This window comes from Leguminivora glycinivorella, chromosome 21, assembly GCF_023078275.1.
Source record: "Leguminivora glycinivorella isolate SPB_JAAS2020 chromosome 21, LegGlyc_1.1, whole genome shotgun sequence".
In the NCBI taxonomy this organism is placed as follows: Eukaryota; Metazoa; Arthropoda; class Insecta; order Lepidoptera; family Tortricidae; genus Leguminivora; species Leguminivora glycinivorella.
The window spans coordinates 13,402,007-13,425,382 of record NC_062991.1 but is presented as its reverse complement, the minus strand read 5'-3'; the positions used below and the strand labels follow the sequence as shown (position 1 = coordinate 13,425,382).

The 23,376-nt window shown below is 37.7% G+C and overlaps 1 protein-coding gene across 2 annotated transcripts in view; it reads left to right on the top strand.

Moving 5' to 3' along the window:
• The first annotated feature begins 11,971 nt into the window (after positions 1-11,971).
• LOC125237516 (dual serine/threonine and tyrosine protein kinase-like) overlaps positions 11,972-23,376 on the top strand; it is a 60,118-nt gene continuing 48,713 nt past the window's right edge. The window contains exon 1 of one of the 2 annotated variants that reach the window (XM_048144638.1): positions 11,972-12,175. Coding sequence is in view for 1 of the 2 variants with exons in the window: in XM_048144637.1 (XP_048000594.1) it covers positions 20,687-20,703 (17 nt within the window). In the remaining variant the exon portion in view is untranslated. Of the gene's footprint in view, positions 12,176-20,012; positions 20,704-23,376 lie in introns of those variants that run through there. The other variant, XM_048144637.1, reaches the window with a different exon arrangement.

Below are 23,376 nucleotides of genomic sequence, written 5' to 3'. Positions count from 1 at the left end.
GTTCAGCTGATTCTGAGGAGTGATGGCAAGGCTTGAGATAAGCATGTGGACTCAGATTTTAGAGATACGTGATATAAATAGTGTTTGAGCTATTGTACGGCGCTATTTTTACGAGAAGCGAAAACTGGGTCAATGGTAGACATCTAGCGGCAGGACGTGGCAACTAGGTGAATTTCGTTTCGTTTATTCACTGTAGGTGGCGCTTATTTTCGAAACTAATAAAAGTTTATTGTACTTCTAAGAGTTATAAAAAAATAAATAGGTAGCATATTAAATGGATAATGTATGTCAGTTTATTCACATTAACTTGGGATTAACTTATATGAAAAGGTTTCGGGAAGGGTTTATCGAGTTTCGAAAAGTTTTCAGTTTATCGAGTTCGTAACGGAAATTAGAAAAGTTTCGAAGCATGTGAAAACCTTCTCTTTATACAATAGTACATTACATCAGAGGCCGGGAAAATGAGGATTTCCGGCCAAGTGGGTATATACCCGGATAGGGATACGAGGCCGGGAATCCGTTTTCACGCCGAGGCATGTATAGTGCTTTTCTCAAACATATACAATGAAATAAAAAATGTTGTCGAAATTAAAAAAAAAAGTTACTTTGCAGGCCTAGGCCTAAAAAATAATATGAAATCCCTTTACAGTCCCCTCGAGTTGTTGCGCCCAAAAAGCGATACTTCCCAGCCCATTTTAAGGAACGTAAAGACAATATTTCATTGCATGTTTGAGAAAAGTATATTTTAATGCACTTAAGGAAAGATATAGCTAAGGGTATAGGTAAGTTTTACTATGTATTTCAAGTATTACAACTAGACTGTGGTCAATTTATACTCGTATGAATTCACAGATATGTCAAAGGGGCAAAATGTCGCTACACTCGTCGCTACGCTCGCAGTTCAAAATTGTAATTTTTCGCTTACTCGGGTATCAGTATTGGAACCGGCGGTTAAACAACTCTGCAACCTTGTAAAACAAATAACTATTTATTTTAATAAGCAATATTTATCCTTCAAGTGTATTAAATTCATTTCCATTTATGTTCTGTGATTTCAACCATCCTTCCTTCAAGCGCGGATCCAGCTTCGTGCCCAGGGGGGGGTCACGTGGTTCAAGGCCCAGGCTCCCGGGGGGGTCATGACCCCCATGACCCCCCCCTGGATCCGCGCATGCCTTCCTTTCCTTACCCCTTTAGTCAAAGAACCCAATATACTTTTATTTAGTAAGTACAAGCTTACACCGTGCACTGCTGACTGTAGTTAACATTCGAGACAATTGTAAGAACCCCAAGCAAAGTGGCCTAAAACAATTAGATTAGCTCAATTGTACAATGATTTAATACCTTTGAAACAGATCGAGCCGCGAACGATGAAATTATTTATAACTACACAAGTTCTTATTTACTTACTGGCAGTTTATTTACACCACAACACATTACACAATATTTTATTTTGAAGAAAAGAAGGCAATTTACACATATTATTTACAAAGGATGTGCAAAATCAAATATTTATGCCTTATTTTATGCCAAAACTGAAAAAAATTGTACATGTAAACAAAAGACGCGCGCTGGCAGCGGCATCCATACATTCCATACCGGCCAGGCTGGCAGCACGGAGGTTGGTAGATCCGTCGCCTGCAATAATTATTAATTCGACAACTCGACTTACGTATTTTCAGCAACAGGAAAAAGTAAGTCAAAATGAAACTTGACGCTTGATTTCATGGATTGTCAGTAAAGAATATAATACTCACTGTCAGACAGTCAGACAACGGAACAAGTAAGAATAAATACAATCTTGGAAAATGTATATATTTACCTCCAACATAGTTTAGGTACATACTTTGTATTATATTTTATAAATCCATACAATAATAAAAAATTTATGTGAAAGGTTTTTTTTTGTATAGCATTGCAATAACAAAACGCTGTCGCAAAATTTTGCATGTCAAAATGACAGCTGACATTCTATCAGAGTTGCCACCCGTATAATGAACTCCCTTGTTATTGGGTAATCAGAAAAATTACTAGACGTGGAGATTTTTTTTTAATTTTCTCCTGTTGCTGTTGCTGATGATGTTGTTAAAATAATTATTAAGCTTCTGTACCGTTATTTGAAGCCTATTTAATATATTGAGAGACAGCGATACTGCTTGTAGATGCGTAGCGGTTCACAGCAGGTACCTACAGCTGAACACCTGTAAACAACTTGCAACTCCAGTTTTACGATTCAGGTTTCCCCTTCCACCAGGCGACCCGTGCCGTAGGGACGGCAACGATGTTTCATCATTGGCGTTCTGTTTGTCGGAACGTTCGGTTCACTACAAAAAAATTCTTAGAATTCTTTAATTCTTGGAATTTTTTGTAAGTTTAATCAAAAATATCGTTTTAGAAAACGGTTTTACCGTTCGTTTACTATTATAAATTAAATGTTTTAGAAGCTGAGCACCTGATCGATTCACTTTGAGCGCAGCGTGTCGCGTAAGTAAGCGATTTTTTATTTCTTTTTCAGTTATTTTTTTCAGTGAATCGATTCGTCTTAAGCACGGAACAGGTCAAGAAAGTAAAAATTGAAAAATGATCTCCTTGTCCTCTTTGAGACTAAAACAGTCCTAATTAAAGTCGTAATTGACGCGATTAGTGTTTGTTTTGCCTTGCGGCCGAAGATGAGCCTGTGCTGTGACCTGATAATTTCCGTGCGTGCCCATTGTGGTAGGTACTGTGCTGCGGGATAAAATTCCTTTACAATCTCTTTAAATAGATCGATATTCTGTAACGGAATTCAGAAATAGATCAAAAGTCGAAAGTTAAAGCCTATAGCTGCCGGACTTGGCAAGGGCGTTAATAAATATTTATTGATTCTAAGTATCATGTTGGCTTTTATATCCGATCCCTGTGTGCCTTAAAATCGACTTTCCGCTCTAAAGAAAGGTAACTAACAAACCTATATCATTAGCGTCTTTGGGGAACATGTTTGTGTAATCCGAAAAATGTTCCGTAAATAAATATGGGCAATTTTAAATGCACAGTACGGTATCGTCAGGGATACCTCTGAAAAATGTAGTTTGGTAATGTTCTTATGCCTTAATCAAATCTAAGCCGCTTGCCAGTGGAAGTAAAGGATTACAAAGTGAAACTCAGGTATGTGGAGAGTTGTATTAATTACCAAATATAAGTTCCGGTTAAAGATAATTGAGAAAATCCGCATACGAGAGAGTCACTCTTTAATCCTTAACCATAATAATAGCGTTTAATAACGCAAGGCGAGCGTATTTGATTAATTTGATTACTTGGCTGCTGCGTAAGCAGAGTAAAAGGGTGCATCATTGCACTAGCTTACTAAAAACTTCTTACCTGCGCAAGGTGTGAAGAAATTTACAACCAGTATGTTTTTATTTTGTGTATAGTCCGCTTAAGGATATTAAAGGCTAGTATAATAATTATTATTCTGTGGAAGCAGGCATTAGTGGAAAAAATATCAAGTGTTAAGACGGTGTAAGTAAAAGCACTAGTCTAACACAGTAGGCAGTGACCCTGTCTGCAGAGCCTAAGATGGTTCTGGGTTCGAATCCCAGTATGGGAATATGTTTGTGTGATGCACACAAATAGTGGGACGTAGTTGAACGAAAGAGAGCCATCCTCTGAAAATAGCCTTTTATTTGAATGGCTTTTCCCTTTTTACGTTGAGATTATATTCAAATAATTATGTTTATATGAATTGGATCTTTTTCCTTTTACTACGTCCATTTTTTCCCGAGTTACGGTTGTGTTATTATGTATTTAAGTATACATATGTCTATAATAAGAGTAATATGTCGCCTTGCTACCATAGTACAAGCCTTCCTCAGTTTTTGGCAAAATAGATTCCCCAATGTCTATTTATTTTGGTACCGATAGTAAATTTCCCGCTTATTAAGGCTTATGAGTATTACTATTTATCTAGATAAAAACCAGCCGTCTGCGCAAGACGTGCATCTTCCCATTTTCATATTTCCCGCCTGCGCAAGGTGTGTGAATAATATGATTGTTAAGACAGCTGAAAATTTTGCAGTCTGCGCAAGGCTTGCAATTTTCGTGACTCAATTTTCTGCCTGTGCAAGGCGAATAAATAGTTTATTTAGCCTGCTGAAAACCTGCCGCCTTCGCAAGGCGCGTGTTTACATATCCTGCGTCACAAGCAGATCAAGCAGATGTGGTATAATAGGTATAATACAATTAGCATGGTTCTAAAGCGGTTTTTGTCGGCCTACGCAAGGCGTTTTGAAACTTACGCGTGATGGAGGAAACAACACAATATGATAACGCCTCCTAAGCTTAGTACCAAGTGCTTACTTTGTTAATTACAAAGTCATTTTGACAGGGGTATATATTTCTACTGCGGAATCACTTCCCAGTAATCATTAAATAGTCTCGAGAAGACTTGTCAAAGCGGACCCCAGACCTTTACAGGCCGGGGCCAATGCTGGGATAACGCAAGGAGGATGATGATGAGTCTGGTGAAGACTAAAAAGATTATCACAGTTATTGCTGGCGACTTGATAAACGTGGTTTCTTTTTTTGTGAAAACTTTTTCCACTATATAGTTATCTACTACTTACATATTTTATCTTTGTCGTTAACGACGTTTGAAACACCTAGCTCACGCTGACGCGGAGTGAGTTGACACGATAATATTCAAAATTAACCACGGTTTTATCAGCCTACTTATTTAGGTTTTAAAGTGGGATTTGAGGTCATTTAATCATTTAAGTAAACCTGTTGAGAGTGTTGATGCATATCAAGGCCGCAGTATTCTTTGGTTCAGGATATTAACCGTTTCCCAAACATCTTAAATGGGTTATTTATTCTATTATTTTAATCAAATAGTTATCTAGCCCGCTGGCCGCTCCGGCGCCACATGAGGCCAATAATCTAAAGATCAGATTGCTTTGGACTGTTTTAGGTCATTAATTTGTTCAGTTAAGCCCACGTGGGCTGAACACATTTTAAGGAATTGGCTATGTGGATGAAATAGCAAACATTTTTGCATAGTTTTTCGCTATGTAAGAATGCAGTTGTGATATGTTATTACATATTTTGAGGCTCCAGGAACGACCTGAACCAATGTTACAAAGAACCATTACATTAAAATGTGTTCACATCCTCATAAAGTAGCACGGGGTGACTCGTCTACTCATTATTTAGTCCGAATGAAACAATACGTATTTAAATTATGAGTTTTAGGTTAAGATTACCGCCATAACACGTTTTTAAAAATAAAAGAGGGGAAAAGGACACCTACGTAAGAAGTGATGAAATGTACGGGTTAATAAACCCAACTACAAACTTAAAACCCTGTCATATTACAGCTTTTAATCTGTTTTTTAAATAAAGTAACCTCTATGGTTAATAAATATATCACATTCATGGGGTATTCGGAAAACTATTTCTCATACCTAATCATTGTTTTTGGTAACAATATTTTGCAAGATAAGTACTTGATGTGGTTTCAAAATGATTTTAATACTCATATAAAGATGGACCGTCAAAACAATTTTAAAGCTATGCCGAATAAGCCCATGACCCATGGGGTTTGATGAGTGTCTCAAAATTTTGTTTGGACCTCAGATCTCGGAACTACAGATCTAGGTACCTTAACCTCAATATCATATTCTTCATTACAAAACCAGAAAGGCTACGTCATGCCATATAATGGAATGATTATATATCTTTATGCTTCCAACGAAAATCACGGGTCTTAGCCGCATACATACATATCCTTAAGGAGAAAAATATTTGATTGTAACATCTTGCGCTTTCATAAGCTGGTTACCCAAAACAAAAAGGCATTTATATACGAAGAAAATTCTATCATCAGCATTGGCTTAACATGTATACAAATTACAAATAAAACGCTTCGCACATGTGCGTCTAGCCGCCTAGGCGTTGTTAGCCTATGCCAATCCTTGGCTTAACAGAAAGTACATACATATAAATAACTAACAAAAAATATTAGGGAACTGGGAGAGAACTCTCCAGACAAAAAGTCTAAGGTTAAGTTGTAGCCTGTTAACCAAGGCAATTAAAAGTTGAACTATTGTAGTACCACTACTACCAATTGCACAGGAGGTACTTTGTTTAGGACTGTATTCATACATGGATTCAATGACCTTAATACGTATACTCATAATGTATAACGAATGACTAAGTTATACTTATACAAAGCCTCAATAGTCTTGTTACTTGATATACTTACACTTCCTTCCTGGATGATAGATTCGTTTACCAAAAGAGTGTCTTATGCTTAGGAGTTTTCAATGATGAAAAATTCACAAGTGTGCTTATCCTCAATATATGATAATAAGACTTTTTAGAATGATTAGATTATTTTTTTTAGCACTTACCAAACGTGCCCAGATTATTATTTCCGTTAATAAAATTGGAACCACGTTACACATGGATTCAGTATGGGTTATACCCAAGAGGCCAAGAATATTTCCGGCATACTAGAATGCTCGGGAAAATTACTAAAATTAGATTTCATAAAACGAATTAAGTACATTACGAAAGAACCATGGTTGTCGGAACATTAGTCATACCATGGGTATTAAGGTTTTCAATAGCTGCGCACATTAGTGTTATACACTTTTAAAGTTGTAGCCGATTGAGCGAAATTTTTCTTCGCTACCAAATTTTGCCATGTCATAGCCATAAGGCAGTAATTATAATATTCACTGTCTATTATGTAATGCTGTAATTGCCGAAAATAAATAGTGACTATTTGGATAAGGCATTAATGAATGGATCAGTTCCTTAACTGTTTTCTATAATATCATATGTAATAATATCATGTCATGCAAATCAATATATCAATATAATGTACTTATGTCATGTCGATTATTCTATGATACTGAAAAGAGATAAACGAGTTGCGAGGAATTTGACACACAATCCAAAACTTAAGTTTTTCGCTTATACCCTAAAAGTACCTAATGATACTGCAATAACCCTACTTACTGGCAATTGCAGAGTCGGGGTCAAAACATTAAAAACATACTAAGTGTATTAAATTGAATATTACAATGAAATAAACGTAAACATAAGTCATGACCTGACCTTGTTAGGGGGATGAAATAAAAAAGTAACAGGTTTTTCATAATTTATTTTAATATCATTATGGGTATATACATAATAGGTATATACATAAAATTTAAAAATGTTTCAAACTTTCCTTACCGACGAATAATAAGTTACAATAGAAAAATAGGTCACTGTGCACTTATCAATTCAGTCACTGCAGCTGCGGTCAGCTGCAATTCACATTCCTCCATATAGGTACACAAGGTATCTGATGTGTGAAGTGCACTTGAAGTTGTTATTTCCATTGGCGATTCAATTAATCACATTGGCGTTTCTTGACCACCAGGCGAATACAGACACGTCTCAATATATTAAATAGGCTTCAAATAACGGTACAGAAGCTTAATAGCAGCGTTTTACCTTACAATAAAACGCATATTAAGCGAAATACTTTATTTGAAGCCTATATTTTTAACTACGCCTGTGGCTACAACACTCAGTTGCAATAAACCAAGGCACATTTATTTTTCCATTTGAGGGTATTTGTTGTTCTTTGCTAGTAAACAACATTTTTAGACTATTCAGTTTCGAAGATACGTCTTTATTTCATTTCACATTTGAATTCATAAATTCGTTTGATAAGTGGTATATTGCAACTTCGGTTAAATTAATATTTTGAGAACCAATGATGAAACATCGTTGCCGACCCTACGGCACGGGTCGCCTGGTGGAAGGGGAAACCTGAATCGTAAAACTGGAGTTGCAAGTTGTTTACAGGTGTTCAGCTGTAGGTACCTGCTGTGAACCGCTACGCATCTACAAGCAGTATCGCTGTCTCTCAATATATTAAATAGGCTTCAAATAAGGTATTTCGCTTAATATGCGTTTTATTGTAAGGTAAAACGCTGCTATTTACATCACTATAAGTTTGATCAGCATTTTATTTTGGTGTCAAAATAAAAACTGTACAAGATAAATCTTCTAAAAAATATTTTTTGATAACATCCATTTTGAAAGCCCTGTAGGTGTAAGTGTTATCTGAAACTTAAAACTTTCATTAATGTTTTCTGTCACTCTTGCTGGTAACAACATCGCTATCTAATTGATAGTCTTGAATAATTTTCTGTTTTTTTTTGTCAACAATATTATATTAACTTAAAATAACAATTTCAAGCTAAGAATATCGTATACAATGCTTTATTTATCGTATAGCATAAAGCAAGCAATAAATTGCAAAGTTATTTTTATTTGATCGCGCTGGGCCTCACGGCGTAGAGGAGCGTCCCCCGGTTGGTGGATGGGGGAACGGTCGGTAGTACAGCCTAGCTACGCTATCCGGCTAAGTCCGATGGACTCGCTGACCAAAGTAGGATGTGGTCCTCCAGCATATTGGGGGTTATGCGGCGGGCTAACACCCCTCCCATGTAAAAAAATACTCGTTACGATACCGACAAGAGAAAGAAACCGATTTGATCCTAATACCAACGACTCTCGGCGTAAGATTATGGACCTCCGATTAGCCTCATGGAATGTGCGTTCTCTTTATAGACCTGGAACCTTATACCAAGTTAACAACGAGATGCGACGGTATTGTGTTGGAATAGCCGCCCTTCAGGAAATAAGGTGGTTAGGTAAAGGAGAATGCAACGTTGACAATTGCTCTACATTATTTTATAGCGGTTGTGACTCGCAACACCACATCAACGGCACGGGCTTTCTTGTGTCCAAGAAACTTATGGGAAACGTGATTCGCTTTGACGCAGTATCAGACAGACTTTGTGTTCTTCGCATTAGGAGTAAATTTTGTAACATATCAATTATTAATGCCTATGCTCCGACGGAAGTAACCAATGAGGACACGAAGGATGAGTTCTATGAACAACTTGAAGTTATTTACGATCAGTTGCCCAGTTACGATACTAAAATAGTTTTAGGTGACTTCAATGCGAAGATAGGACGGGAGGATGTTTTTGTGCCGACGATTGGAAAACATAGCAAGCATGAACTGACCAACGACAATGGCTTGAGACTCATCAGCTTTGCCACCTCAAAAGCAATGGTAGTTAAAAGTACGATGTACCCTCATAAAAATATACACAAAGGCACGTGGAAATCCCCCGATGGGAACACTGTTAATCAAATAGACCACGTCCTTGTAGATAGTAGACACCAAAGTATTATTCAAGACATAAGATGCTTTCGAGGTGCGGACTGTGATAGTGACCACTACATGCTTGGAATTAAGATAAAAGCTAAAGTTAAGGTTTCTTACAGAAACTTCAAAAATAATGTAGAGTTTATAGAAACGGATAGTTTGAAAGACAAGACAATCAGAGACAAATTTCAAGTGCAATTGAGTAATAGATTCCAAGGGTTAGAATTGAATGTAGATATTGATGATGCGTGGGCTAGCATAAGAGACACAATTAAAGAAGTAGCTTTAGAGACACTGGGGCGAAGGAAGAGACGGACAAAGAGAAAGTGGTGGAATACTGAATGTGATGCCGTTATTCAGGAGAGGCGTAGATATAAAATTTTAGCCGAAAGTGCTACTCAGTGGGAAATGAAGTATAATGAGCTTAAAAAAGAGTCCTATAAAGTAATTAAAAATGCCAAAAGACAGTACATGGACAGCAAAGTTAGAGAGATGGAAACTCTTATAAAAGCAAACCACTCACGAAAATTTTACCAAGAGCTGAGAACTGTAAAAAAAGGGTACCAGCCCACTTCCCAGTTGCTAGAAGATGACCATGGCAACCTAATCACAGATACTGAAGAGATAAAAAACACATGGCGTAATTACTTTCAGCAACTGCTAAACTGCCCTGAACTGGATGAGGCAATCCCCGCTACGAGAGAAGATAACCATACCCAGGTGGATCCTTTGTCTTTCGATGAGGTTCGGCATGCTATCATGAGGCTAAAAAATAACAAAGCTCCAGGAATTGACAGCATACCATCGGAAATATGGAAATATGGCGGAGGACGCATGCAGACGCAGTTATATGAATTAATTTTTAGAATCTGGGAAGAGGAGCGACAACCTCACGAGTGGAACGCAGGGATAATTTGCCCGATCCATAAAAAAGGCTGTAGGAAAAAGTGCACAAATTATCGCGGGATTGCTCTTCTTCCGTCTGCTCTTCTTCCGTCTGCATATAAGATCCTATCGTATGTGTTGTTGAAGCGGTTGGAACCATTTGCGGAAAAAATCCTGAGTGATTATCAGTGTGGGTTTCGCCGCAACCGCAGCACGGTTGATCAGATATTCCGTTTAAAATTACTAATGGAGAAGAAATGGGAATACGCTCAGAGCATTCACGTATTGTTTGTGGATTTCAAAAAAGCATATGATAGCATTGATCGGAGGACCCTGTACACCATTCTTAGGAATTTTGGTGTCCCAAATAAGTTGGTGGATTTGATTGAAATGGCGACCAAGGAGAGCAAAATGAGGGTCAGGGTGAATAATGAGCTAACGGATGAATTTGCTGTTATAACAGGACTAAAACAGGGCGATGCTCTGTCGCCGTTGCTTTTCAATTTAGTGCTGGAATATGTGGTTCGGAAAGTACTTGTGCTGGATAACGGGCTAGAGCTGAATGGAAAGCATGCGGTGATTGGGTACGCAGATGATCTAGCCCTGCTTGGTGAAACAAAACAGCAAATTGTCGAGTCCGCTACAGTGCTGGAAACCGAAGCCAAGAAAGTGGGTCTAAGTATTAGCCATGAAAAGTCAGAGTATCTACACATGAAGCGCTATAAGAACACACGGGTCAGAAGAGAAGATCTCCATGTTGTAGATACCGTTTACAAGGGGGTGGCCAAATTCAAATACTTAGGTTGCACCGTCACCGACACCAATACCCGGGAGGAGGAAATTGACATCCGAATCCAAAACGCCTTGCGATGTAGTGCCGCCCTTCATAAGGTGTTGGTGTCCAAGCTCCTGAGTAAGACCACAAAAATACGTATATATAAGACCGTCATACGACCAATACTCATGTACGGTTGCGAGACTTGGACACTGACCCTTAAGGAAGAAAATAAGTTACTGGTGGCAGAAAGGAAAGTGCTAAGAAAGATCTTGGGTCCTGTCAGGAGAGCGGATGGTAGTTTAAGGCTCCTCAAAAATGCCGAAATTGAAGACCTTGTGGCTGCGCCTAACATCATCGGCGAGACTAAGGCCCATCGTCTCCGTTGGCTCGGCCACGTTTTAAGAATGGAGGATGATCGTGGCGCGAAAAGGGCATACCTAGGTGTCTCAGTAGGACGGAGGCCAAGTGGACGGCCTAGATATCGTTGGGGTGATGCCGTTGAAGCGGATCTGCACGATCTTCAAGCATACAACTGGAGGGACGTCGCTAAGGATCGGGATGATTGGCGTACACTCGTGTCGGAGGCCAAGACTCATTTTGGGTCGCTGCGTCAATAAGTAGTAAATTTTTATTTGATACAAATGTTTCTTTTGGTTCAACTTTCTTTAAACAAAATAACATTTTTGTCTCTAATAATATTTGTAGTAATTGAAATTTTATCCGATTTAACCCTTACCCCACTATTGTATTTTGATTTGTATTTTGATCTGGGATCAAGAATTATTACCAAATTTTATATTCTACGGTGGGCTGCACGAGAATGATTTTATCTGTTTCTGCAACGGATGTTCCACTTTTCATTTATTTATAATAATGCTATTCAATGTATGATAAAATAATTTTGTTCAGTTATAATATATGCTACTTTAAAAACTCGATTCAAAATACATTGACAAAAATAAATATTTTGAATTGTTCCGAAGCTCTCTGCTATAGGGAAATTTGGGAAACAATACCTTAGCAATGGCAACATTGGCATTATTTACTTCGCGTACTTATGTGTGCGATATGCTCGGTCGTTTTCTCTTTTATTAATTTATTTTTTCTTTTAAAGTCCTGTGTTTATTTTCGTTCACAAAGCTTGTGTAACAATACAATAAGAAAGTTGTACATTCCCTAACAATAACGTGTTTTGTGTAAGTTTTTGCGAACTTTCGCGTGTTTGTTTGTGTTGTTCGTTCGCTCCAATTTTTCATCAAAATACTCTCCTATGAAGATACTCTGACTGGCATTGAGTAAGTATTTCGTTGTAAATTAATTACTTCATGACCTGAATAGTCAATCATGTGTTTTTCACGCGAATTTATCGAGTTTTAGTGTAAAATGCGTTTTATATATACCCACAAGTTTTACGTTTGTGGAGTGATTATGTTATAGGTATCCGGTATGTTTATATGTTACGTCAAGATCATAAATAGGATGGAACAGGTTTTGCATTGAATGCAATGGCAATCTATGTTAAGTAAGAGGACTACTTTTCCAATTTGAAGAAACATAAAGTTTAAATGGACATGAAGAAATACAAGTTATGTTTCTATTTGAAGAAACTAAAAGGTTCTAGAATGTTATTCATTACACGGAGCTACAGCTAAGAACACAAACTTTGTTACTTTTTTCATCTACCCCCTTTTTGGTATTTTATAAAAAACAATGAGTATGTTATTTGTTCAGTATTGTAAGAAAGTGTTCTTGTTTACTGACGTTTTACTTTTAACACCTTTGTTGCAGCAATCAACATAACTCCTAATTAACCATACTTCGTAAGAGGTCTTTAAACCCCCTACTGCAGTGAATGTGTTTAAAAACATGCACTTATACTAAGCTGCAGGATTAGCACACCGTTGCCGTGAGAGTATGTCGCCGCGAGATCTACCCGTCCTTATGTTATTAATACAGTCAGAAGAAGACGTGTGATCTATCTCGCAGCGACATACTCTCGCGGCAATCATATGCTAGGCCTACTGGCTTGATTGAGCATAGCAAGTGACGTCAGTGCAGGCGCTGTCAAAAATTGAGCCCGAAGAGAATCTTTGTATGTATAAAATTAGTAAAATCTGCACTAACTACCTACTACCTTTATGGCATCTGTCATAAAATTCTGTCTAATCCTAATCTTGCAAAATGTCAATATTTTTTCTTATCGGTCAGTCCGCTATTTAGATGGCTGACCGTCCGGACAGTTAGGTGTAAAAAGTGACAGCACCAAATAACTCCAGCAGACTGATTATCAGTAGCTTCCTTAAAAACTTGTCAAACGAGGCAGGGGATGGGATGACTGAGGCGTGCATTAAAAAACAACCAACATAGTGACATATCAGGACCTCAAAAAAGCGGCAGAAAAAAGAACGGAATGTTGTTTACTCCACAGACACAAGCCTGGCTCTTAAGAATATGATGATGATGACCTTTTGCTAATAATGTTTTGTTATTGTTGTTGTTGAATGTCCTAAGGCACCCCATAGGTGCATAGGGCCTCCACAAGATTCTTCCACGTCTTTCTATCTTGAGCCACCGCCACAGGCCACCGCATTGGCCTCTTTCCAGCTCAGTCCATATTTCCTCAGCTCATTCTCAACGACACTCGATTTCACTGAGTTCTGACACGCAGGTGTGTGATCTATGGTATATATGACATCTGTGCATTGTCCAGGGCTCGCCTCCAGGTGTGTACGGGGTGTTTGTGGGCTCGCTTCCCTTCTCGAGGCCACCACTTAAACGTGATACTGGTGCTGTTGGTCGCTCCTCTTCAAAGGGTATGGCCTATCCATCCAAGCGCGGATCCAGCTTCGTGCCCAGGGGGGGGTCACGTGGTAAAGGCCCGGACCCCCGGGGGGGGGTCACGTGGTCTATTTGTATGACCAACTTAGGCTCCAGGGGGGTCATGACCCCCTGACCCCCCCCTGGATCCGCGCATGTATCCATCTCCATTTCCACAGAGCCGCTACCTGGGCGATCGGAGGATGTCGACACATACTCCTTATTTCTTATGGTTTTCTGCCAGAGAATTCGGAGGATTGACTGGAGGGACTTATTGACAAACACTTGTAGTTTGTGTGTCAGCCCCTTAATAATGTTGCTAATAATGTTTACCCCGTCTTAAATGTCTCTAACCTTTCTGGTGTTTCGGGTGTCCATGCGCAGAGATTGCTTACTGTCAGGCAACCTGTCCGCTTGATTGCCTCCTATCAACAATAAGTTCAACAAGAATTAGTTATTTACTCATGAGGGTAAACAAGAATTAATTTACATATTTTTATTGTCTGCAGATGACTCATTAATTCATCATTAACAAATATTATTTGTGCTTATTTGCATAGTACAAGTCTGTATTAAAATGTATGTTAAATGTATAAAGTTCCATCCATACTAATATTATAAATGGGAAAGTGTGCGTGTCTGTTTGTTTGTCCGTCTTTCAAAACGTGTTAGAAGTTTCACGTGTCTGTTTGTTTGTGTGTGGCATCGTAGCTCCCGAACGGATGATCCGATTTTGATTTAATTTTTTCTTGCTTGAAAGCTGAGTAAGTCGGGAGTGTTTAGCCATGTTTCATGAAACTCGGTCCACTATGGTCGGGGTTTTTTCAAAATTTTAATTACGACACCCAACCACAATATAGTCAAGTGGACCGATTTTCATGAAACATGGCTAAGAACACTCCCGACTAATTTAGCTTTCAAACAAAAAAAAATCGAAATTGATTCACCCATTCGGGAGCTACGATGCCATGACATGTGACATGTCAGACATTTACAGACAGACACACACACAAATAGACAGACAGACAGACACATCAAACTTACGTCGGGGGTTAAAGATGTATTAGTTAAATTACACATCATTAACGGGGGTTTCCCTTTCCCATCTCTAATGACCATCTATCTCAAATACCAATTAAATGAATCATAATTAGGAAACCCACCCATTTCAAAGGATTATATTTTCTATGAAAATAATTTAATTTTCCCCTCACTAGCTCGGAAACACGGGTTTTGTCCTTTAATACCAGCGGGTAAAAACGCATTTCATCCACTAGCCGGCATAGGTCAAAAGTAATTTGACCTTGAATAAAGTCAAATTAACTGCTTTAAAGTTGATAAAAGTAGGTGAATCTAGTAATAAAGATGATTTACCACCTGTGGAACTACTGAATAAAGAAGCAGTTATAAACGCATGATTTACCACCTGTTTTTGCGTTGTAGTTTCCTCGCTATCGTGAAGGGAAAAGTTTTGTGTTACACTCGGGTGCAAATGTATTTTACTTCTCGAATCTCGTGTGTTAAAAAACTCGCAAGTTCAGGATTCTATTTTCGAACCACTCGCTTCGCTCGCGGTTCAACTATAGAATCCTTTCACTTGCTCGTTTTTCAATTCCACACTCGGCGTTAAAATACAACTTTGCCCCCTTGTATAACAAATAACTATTGTTCTACTAGTAGTTGCAACTGGCAAGAGCGGGCATCAAACCGTGAGGAGTGGAAAAAGGAAGGGGGGGCCCTTACCCAGCAGTGGGACACAATTTACGCCATTTAAAAAAAATGTACTCGACTAGTCGCATGCTTATGCGGCAGATTGCGGCGTTACGGCGTCAGTGTGTGAATGGCCTTAATATCTTAACAATTGTTTTTCAAGCAGGTCAGTTATTAAACAAACAAAAATAACAGATCAGGTAAGTCATAGTGAAGATAAGAATTTAGTGGCCTGAATGGGTTGAACGCATTTAACCAGTCAAAACAGCGTTTTATTTTTTGCACTTTGTTGGCGTGATTGATATACATATTGGTACCAAATTTCAGCTTTCTAGTGCTAACGGTTACTGAGATTATCCGCGGACGGACGGACGGACGGACAGACATGACATGGGTTCCTAGTTGACTACGGAACCCTAAAAAACACGAATCAAAATATTTGTTAAAATAATTTGTTCCAAGCTTTGCTTAGTTTGGGGCTAAGTTGATCTGTGTAAGGTGTCCCCAATAATAATAATAATAAAAAAAAAATAGTTGACTTGTCTTTAGTTTAACACATTGCAATAATAATGTACTAAATAATTCACAGCAATACTATTCTGCTGATACTATATCAACGCCTACGTCATATTATATTCTAGAAATATAGATGAAATTATGTTTAGATCCGTTTAACACTAGTGCCCGAATGAAATCGGATTTTTCCAAAACGGAACAAGCTTTTTTTGCATCTTTGATTCTAATTATAAAACTACCGTGAGACACTGACATATTAAACATGTAAAATCGGGTAACTCATTTAAAATTGTCGAAGATAGCTCGACATGTTGCGCTCCGTAACGAGGAGCATTTTCATTGAGCACGCGCGATGCCGATGTAGGTATCCCGACGCAGACAAAGAGCGTCTGCATCAGGATACCAGTTACCCGACTTTACATGTTTAATATGCATCGAATCTGCTTGAGTTTCGACAGAAAACTAACATTCTGAGAAATCTGAGACAACATTATTACACCGAATTTCGCAGAACTATAACTGCGGATTTCTTTTTTTTTTGCCAATATTTTTTTTTATTGTTTTAGAAATTTTTCGACAGAATCACGAGTACTTTCAATCTCACTGCGAGACAAAAAGTGTCCCAGAATTTTCAGTTTTGACTTTCCTCTTTTGACCCCAACAAAAATGAAAATGGTAACAAAATAAGAAAAAAATCGTATGGGACAATTTTTTTAACTACTAGGATTGAAAAGGCTAGTAATTCTGAATTCTGAGTAGAAATAGCATATTTTTTTTCAAAAATTTCACACTTCATAAAAGTGGCAAAAAAAAAAGAAATGCTCAACTTTGGTTTGTATTTTATATTGTTATTGGTCTTTGCCAGCCATTTTGACATTTCGTCACGTCACTACTTTGAAAAAATCTCGTATCTCACACTGCTCCTCAAAGTTAAAACGCAGTAAGTCTATATGCATTGCATACATATTACATTTTTCTTTTCATTGACAGAAGAAGATACAAGTTTTTTTCAAAGTAGTGACGATTTGTTTCTTGGAAAAAGACAGTTTTAAAGTTGTACTATAGTCTGTTCCTTTAGGTGATTAAATTAATTAATAAATGGTAAACAAAGTCTACCCTCAAAAGAGTCCTTATGCCAACTGATGGTAAATGAAAATATTATACGACCAAATAAGAAGGTTAAATACAGGTCGCTCAGTGACAGATCCGCTTGGTTTCTGAATTTGGTTGGTTAACCGACAAATAAAAAATAAAAAAATAAATAAAATAAAATGCATGCAATGAAACGTTAGGTTCTTTACTAGCTATATAAATAAAACAATCTTTTCAAAAATAAAAATTATAATACAAAAAAATTACTTTAAAAAAAAAAAATACAAATGTAGGGTAGGCAGCCGAAAAGATTAAAATATAGATCTCAGGAGTAAGTCCGAACAATTTAGATCGAGCTCGCATTCACTTGAAGACGCTTTAGAACGAGTGGCATCCGCTATCGCTGGTTGGCAAGGTGTGACGTCACTTCTTCCCGGTGTTGGTGCGGCAGAGCAGTAACCGGAGCCAAATGTAACTACCCGAAACGTTAATTTTAAATACGTAAAAGTACAGAGTATAGTCTAGTAAGCGTGTTATAATTAGGTATAAAGTGGCGGGGCGTCGATACTACTCGATTCCCTACGGGTTTCCTAAAATTCTCCAGTATCTGTAGAAGTCGATACAAAACAGATCCGAAAACCCTCCGGCTTTAGAAAATTTTCACGCCACGCCACTTGTAGGTATAAGGGGTGAGAGTATATTATCTGCAAGAGTGAATGTAGGGCATTGAGACCTTGTGATAATTAAAAAAAGGTCTTTATCATTGGGGCGCGTTCAGAAGATAGTGGTTTATTACAAACAATACTATAATACTACGATTTAGGTATACTCTTATCAGTGTGCAGTTTATAAACTGCCTGTAAAGGTTCCGTTCGGATTCACGATATACCAGCATTACTGTTAGCAGTATTGAATTGCGACATTATTGCCGACTGCATTCCTGCCGTACATGGTTACACTGTCCCTTACTACGTCACTGAGGGTCATGTCGGACAGAATATGTCCGACTCGGCTAAGCTGCAGTGATACGCGCCACGTGTCCGTCAGAACTGTCAGAAGCCTAACTAAAGAGACCCAAACCCAAATCAGTTAGCTGGACAATAACGTCCTGCAATTTAAGGACCTCTCTACGAGTGAAGGCCTCCTCCATATCGTTCCAATTTTCTCTATCCATTGCCCTTAGAATCCAGTTTTTTCCAGCTGCTCTAACTGTCATCTCTGTCAGCCCATCGTCCTTTCGGTTTTCCTTGAGATCGTGTACCGAGTGGTCCTGGCCACGTAGTTACTTTATACGCCCATTTGTCCTGGTTCATTCGTGCCACATGGCCTGCCCACTTCCATTTTAGCTTTTTACAGTGTTGTAGAGCGTCTATTACGTTTGTTTTCCTTCTTATGTCTGTATTACGATGTCTGTCTCTTCTGCTTATTTTTTAACCGACTTCAAAAAAGGAGGAGGTTCTCAATTCGATTGAATGTTTTTTTTTTTTTTAACCGACTTCAAAAAAGGAGGAGGTTCTCAATTCGACTGAATGTTTTTTTTTTTTTGTATGTATGTTACTGGATATCTCCGAGAATCGTGGATCGATTTTCAAAATGTTTTTTTTGATCGAACGGGTATAACCCCGAGATGGTCCCATTGGGACCAAGTCAGGGTCTGATGATGGGATCTTGGAGAAATCGAGGGAACTCTTCAAATGTTATAGGCACATGTAAGGTTTTTAGTGTATTTTTCAAAGGTACACCAGTATTTACGCCTGACGGTAGTAATTTTATGTGGCTGAGCTGATGATGGAAGGTCAACTCCTCAATGGTTAGGAGTTAAAGGATAATTCTTTCACTATAGAATAAGAGCCCACGACCAAAATTTTTGTCTCATAGCAATACAGCCAAAACCGCATCAAATCGATAGATACGATTATCCTGAACTCGAAAATACCAATATCAGACATTTTCCGCGTAGCGTTTGATCTGACCGAATTTTCAAAATTGTCAAAGAATTTTACCGAACTGCATCATAGCAATATGTCTGATTTGCAGACTGTAGTTGAATGATAGTTCTGAGATACCGGAAACATATTTTTCAGACGTTAGTGGTGTAGCGCAAACCCGTAAAATCACTTAAAAAAATTAAAAATGAGACAAAAAAAATGTCTCATAGCAATACGTCTGAAAATCTTTTTTATTAGTAAATTTTGGTTATTTGATGCGAACAAAACAATTTTCAGACGGAAATGTGAACGCATTAAATTTTGAGACCGTTTTGAAAATGTTAACAAATTTTACCGATCGGTATCATAGCAATATGTCTGAAAATTGTTGGACATGATAAAATAAGTTGTCCACATGTGCAAAAAATTTATATCAGACAAATTAAGTGTAGCACCTTCTCTATCAGACAACTTTTCGATACTCAGATATCATTTAAAAATCGTATTGAGGCATCTTGAATTCTCTGTTACAAACCAATGAATACGTTGCGACCCTGAATTTATTAGATGATAATTAACTAAGAATTTACCCGAAACCGTAACATTGAAGTTGAAGGACTGAAATAAATCGCACAAAGGGAAACTGGGATGAAGTTGAAAAAAAAAAACGGTTTGTTCAAAGTTACAAAATATTCTCGTATTCAATCGCTGTCGGATTCGGAATCGTCGTCTTCGAAATCACTCTCGACGTCGCTCGGGAGATCTTCAACGTCCTCTTCTGTAAAATCATGTAACAGCAAAAGCCATGTAAACTGTACCTGTTGTGGATGATGATTTGTCGTCCAAAATAACGTTGCTCAACTCAGGTAGTTGCAGTGGCGTGCACTTCATAAAGACAAAAAGACACTGCCTACCCTGCTGCAATTACCATATCTGGCCTTTTAAATTCATGTTTCATAGTATTATAAGTACATTGTCCATGTGAACCAAAATAAATAATTCAAATGTATATGTATAAAATGGCTCCATCTATCATTATCGCACCGCAACGATGCGATGTGCAAACGATGACACTAGCTCCGCTACGTACCTTTCACGGCAAAGACAGTAAACATTTCGGTCTAAAACGTTAATTGTGTGCGTGCGTAGAGCTCTGTAGTTACGCTTATAGAGTGTTGTGTGAGTTCCTATAAAGACATGCACACATTGTTAAAAGTAACGCACACAAACAAAGGCCTAAGACATTGTCTAATACCTACTCTAAACTAAATCCTTGACGCGACTACGACGCCCGAAGGTTCCCGAATAGTTCCGAGTTTCGAAGATTATGCGACCACTTTAAAAATTAGCATTACTTATGGCAATGAGAGCAAATACGAAACTATTTTTTTTTGTCGATTACCTTAGTTGGGCAGGTTCATAGGGCAGGTTTGTTTACACTAGTTTACAGTTACAGTTTTTATGCATCCGGCCCGCCATTGTTTAAATCGTTTTGTTGTGTCGATGTGATAACGTGTGTCGGCGAATAAAAAAAGTGTTTAAATAGGAATAATTAACAATATAATTGAAGATTTAAGCTGTGAAAGTTGTACTGTGGTGTGTGTTAAGCAATGATATTTCAAAGCTTTTTTTCATTTAAAAAAATTGGAGTTTGTTCAAAAAATCAACCCGTTTTCGGATATTTGAGGTGGTTAATCACCACGTCATAATTAACCCACTTTACAACGAAATCAATACCTATGCATGCAGCAGCATTTTTGGTAAGTTAATTGCTTTTACTTATTTTTGTCTACCCTGTCTCAAAACTCTGTGCACGCCACTGGGTAGTTGGTTGCCAGAGAACCACGAAAACTGAAATCGTCCCTCGTCTTCATACCATCCATGGGAGTATATGCTACACTTAAAGTGTCTGAAAACAGGTTTTTGGTAATCATGGCAGCAATACGAAAAGTTAAAAAAAAAATTATCCGTATTGCTATGATACAGGTCGGCTAAATTTGTTGACATTTTCAAAAATGCGCTCAGGCTATGTGCTACGCGCAAAATGTCTGAAAACAAACTTTTTCGTAATACAATTATAAAATCTATGTACATTTTCACTATCAGACGTATTGCTATAATACCGACTGCCTTTTTTTTTGACACAGCAGAAATGGCCTCCCACGCAGTTGCTACACTTTCGACCGTTACTACACACCTAGTCGGGTTCAGAATCATACAATCTAACGATTTTATAGGGTTTTTGCCGTATTGCTATGAGACATGGTTTTGGTCGTGGGCTCTAGTACTACTACTGTACATATATTCAGACTGATACATATAATATCACTAGGAACCACTAAAAATCAACAAATAAATAAACTTTTTAACAAAAAATAAAACCGCCTTCAAAAATAAGCGCGTTACAAAACACGGAGAAACTAAAAAGCCAAAAATAATAAACTTTGAATTCAGATTTCTTATCGTATTGCAATAATCTAAACATCCAAATTATAAACAAATCAATTATTTTTGAAGGCGGGGCCAGCCTGCGTATGGTTGGGAGGGGCAAACAGGTCTGGTACCGACTTTAAAAATAATTGATTTGTTTATAATTTGGATGTTTAGATTATTGCAATACGATAAGAAATCTGAATTCAAAGGTTTATTATTTTTGGCTTTTTAGTTTCTCCGTGTTTTGTAACGCGCTTATTTTTTAGTATACTTCGTTCCATGGCACTCGTAGAGAGGTCCTTAAATAAATATTTTACAAAATAATAATACAGATATAAATTAATAATTATGTACAAATTAAATTAAATATTATTCTCAATCAATACTTAATGAAATAATATTTAAATTGTAATTGTATATTTAAAAGCATGACAAGGAATGTTAATTTAAAAATTTATATTTAATTATGGAATGATTATTTAAACTATGCTAGGTTTTTTTTTTGTAAGGAATAAAGAGGCTTTAGTATTATTATATTATAACGTCCTGCAAGTTGTTCGCCCTTGGCACATTTTATTTCTAATTGACAGGCAGATATCGTCATACTGCTAGTTAGTACACTCCAAGACGTTCTATGATCTATGATCTGACGGAGTCGTGACGTGTGTCACATAATAGCCAGTATACCTAGCACATGATTGCCGCGAGAGTATATCGTCGCGAGATAGACTACCCGTCCTTATTTCATTAATACAGTTACATGTCATCTCATCTATCTCACGGCTACATACTCTCGCGCAATCATGTGCTAGGCCTACAGATATCTAAGACGTTCTATTACCCGAGCATACGACGGTCGAGAGGTTAACGCATCTATACTGCCATTCATCTGTCGACTCCGCTGTTAGTTGATGTCGTTAAATTATCTTGTTTACACTCGCCAAGGTAGCCGTTCCTTAGGTTATCACTCAGTCATTTTTTTTAATGTAAGAATGTTAAGATAATAAATCCTACACACCTGCTCTCTGCAAAGAATAAAGAAATAAATTGTCCAGGTTAGTTTCAACATTCGTCAGTTAACCAACAAAAAAAACAAGCTATCATGTCACTATTGTCACTAAGCGACCTGACTTCTTAATATTTATTTTATTTTACCCTCAACTTGTGTTAGGTGTAAGGAGACTTTTGAGGGTTTTGTTTACATTTAAATACCGGTAGAGACTATACAGGATGAAATAAAAAGGACCGTTTAATCTTTGCATAGTGATTTTTGAGGTCACAATGAACAACTGTTAGTATGGCTCCAATGCTGAAATAGCGAAAAAAATTGGCAGTTCCATAGAAGAGCAATTCCCTTTACGTTTGTACATTTGGATCACGTCTCCGATTTGGATAAAAATTGGTAGGCTGATAGAGTCCATGATGCTGAGCAAGATCCACTAGGTTTCCCAAAATGTCCTATGTAGTCAACCTAGGACATTTTAGGAAACCTAGTGGATCTTGCTCAGCATCATGGACTCTTATCAGTCTACCAATTTTTATCCAAATCGGAGACGTGATTGCTTAACAGGAATTGCTCAGAAATCAGCGGCATCATGACAGTCGGAATGTATGGAACAACCAAATTTTGTCTGCAACAAATATACATACATACATATACGTATAATCACGCCTGTATCCCATAAAGGGGTAGGCAGAGCACATGAACTACTAAGTTTCAGTGCCACTCTTGGCAAAAAGGGGTTGAAAGAAATCCAAATTGTGGCATTGCAGTGACAGATTGCCAGCCTCTCGCCTACGCTACAATTTAACCCGGGTCTCTATTGGTTCCCATAATTTTTTTAGTCCGATTTTTACAATCCATAACGTTGTTAGTCATAGTTTTTAATAGTCATATTATCATTAGTCATAAAGTTGAATGTCAGAAATTGGAGGTCAGATTTTTGCAAGTCATCATTATTGTTAGTCATAAACATTGTTTGGCATAATAATCAAATTGC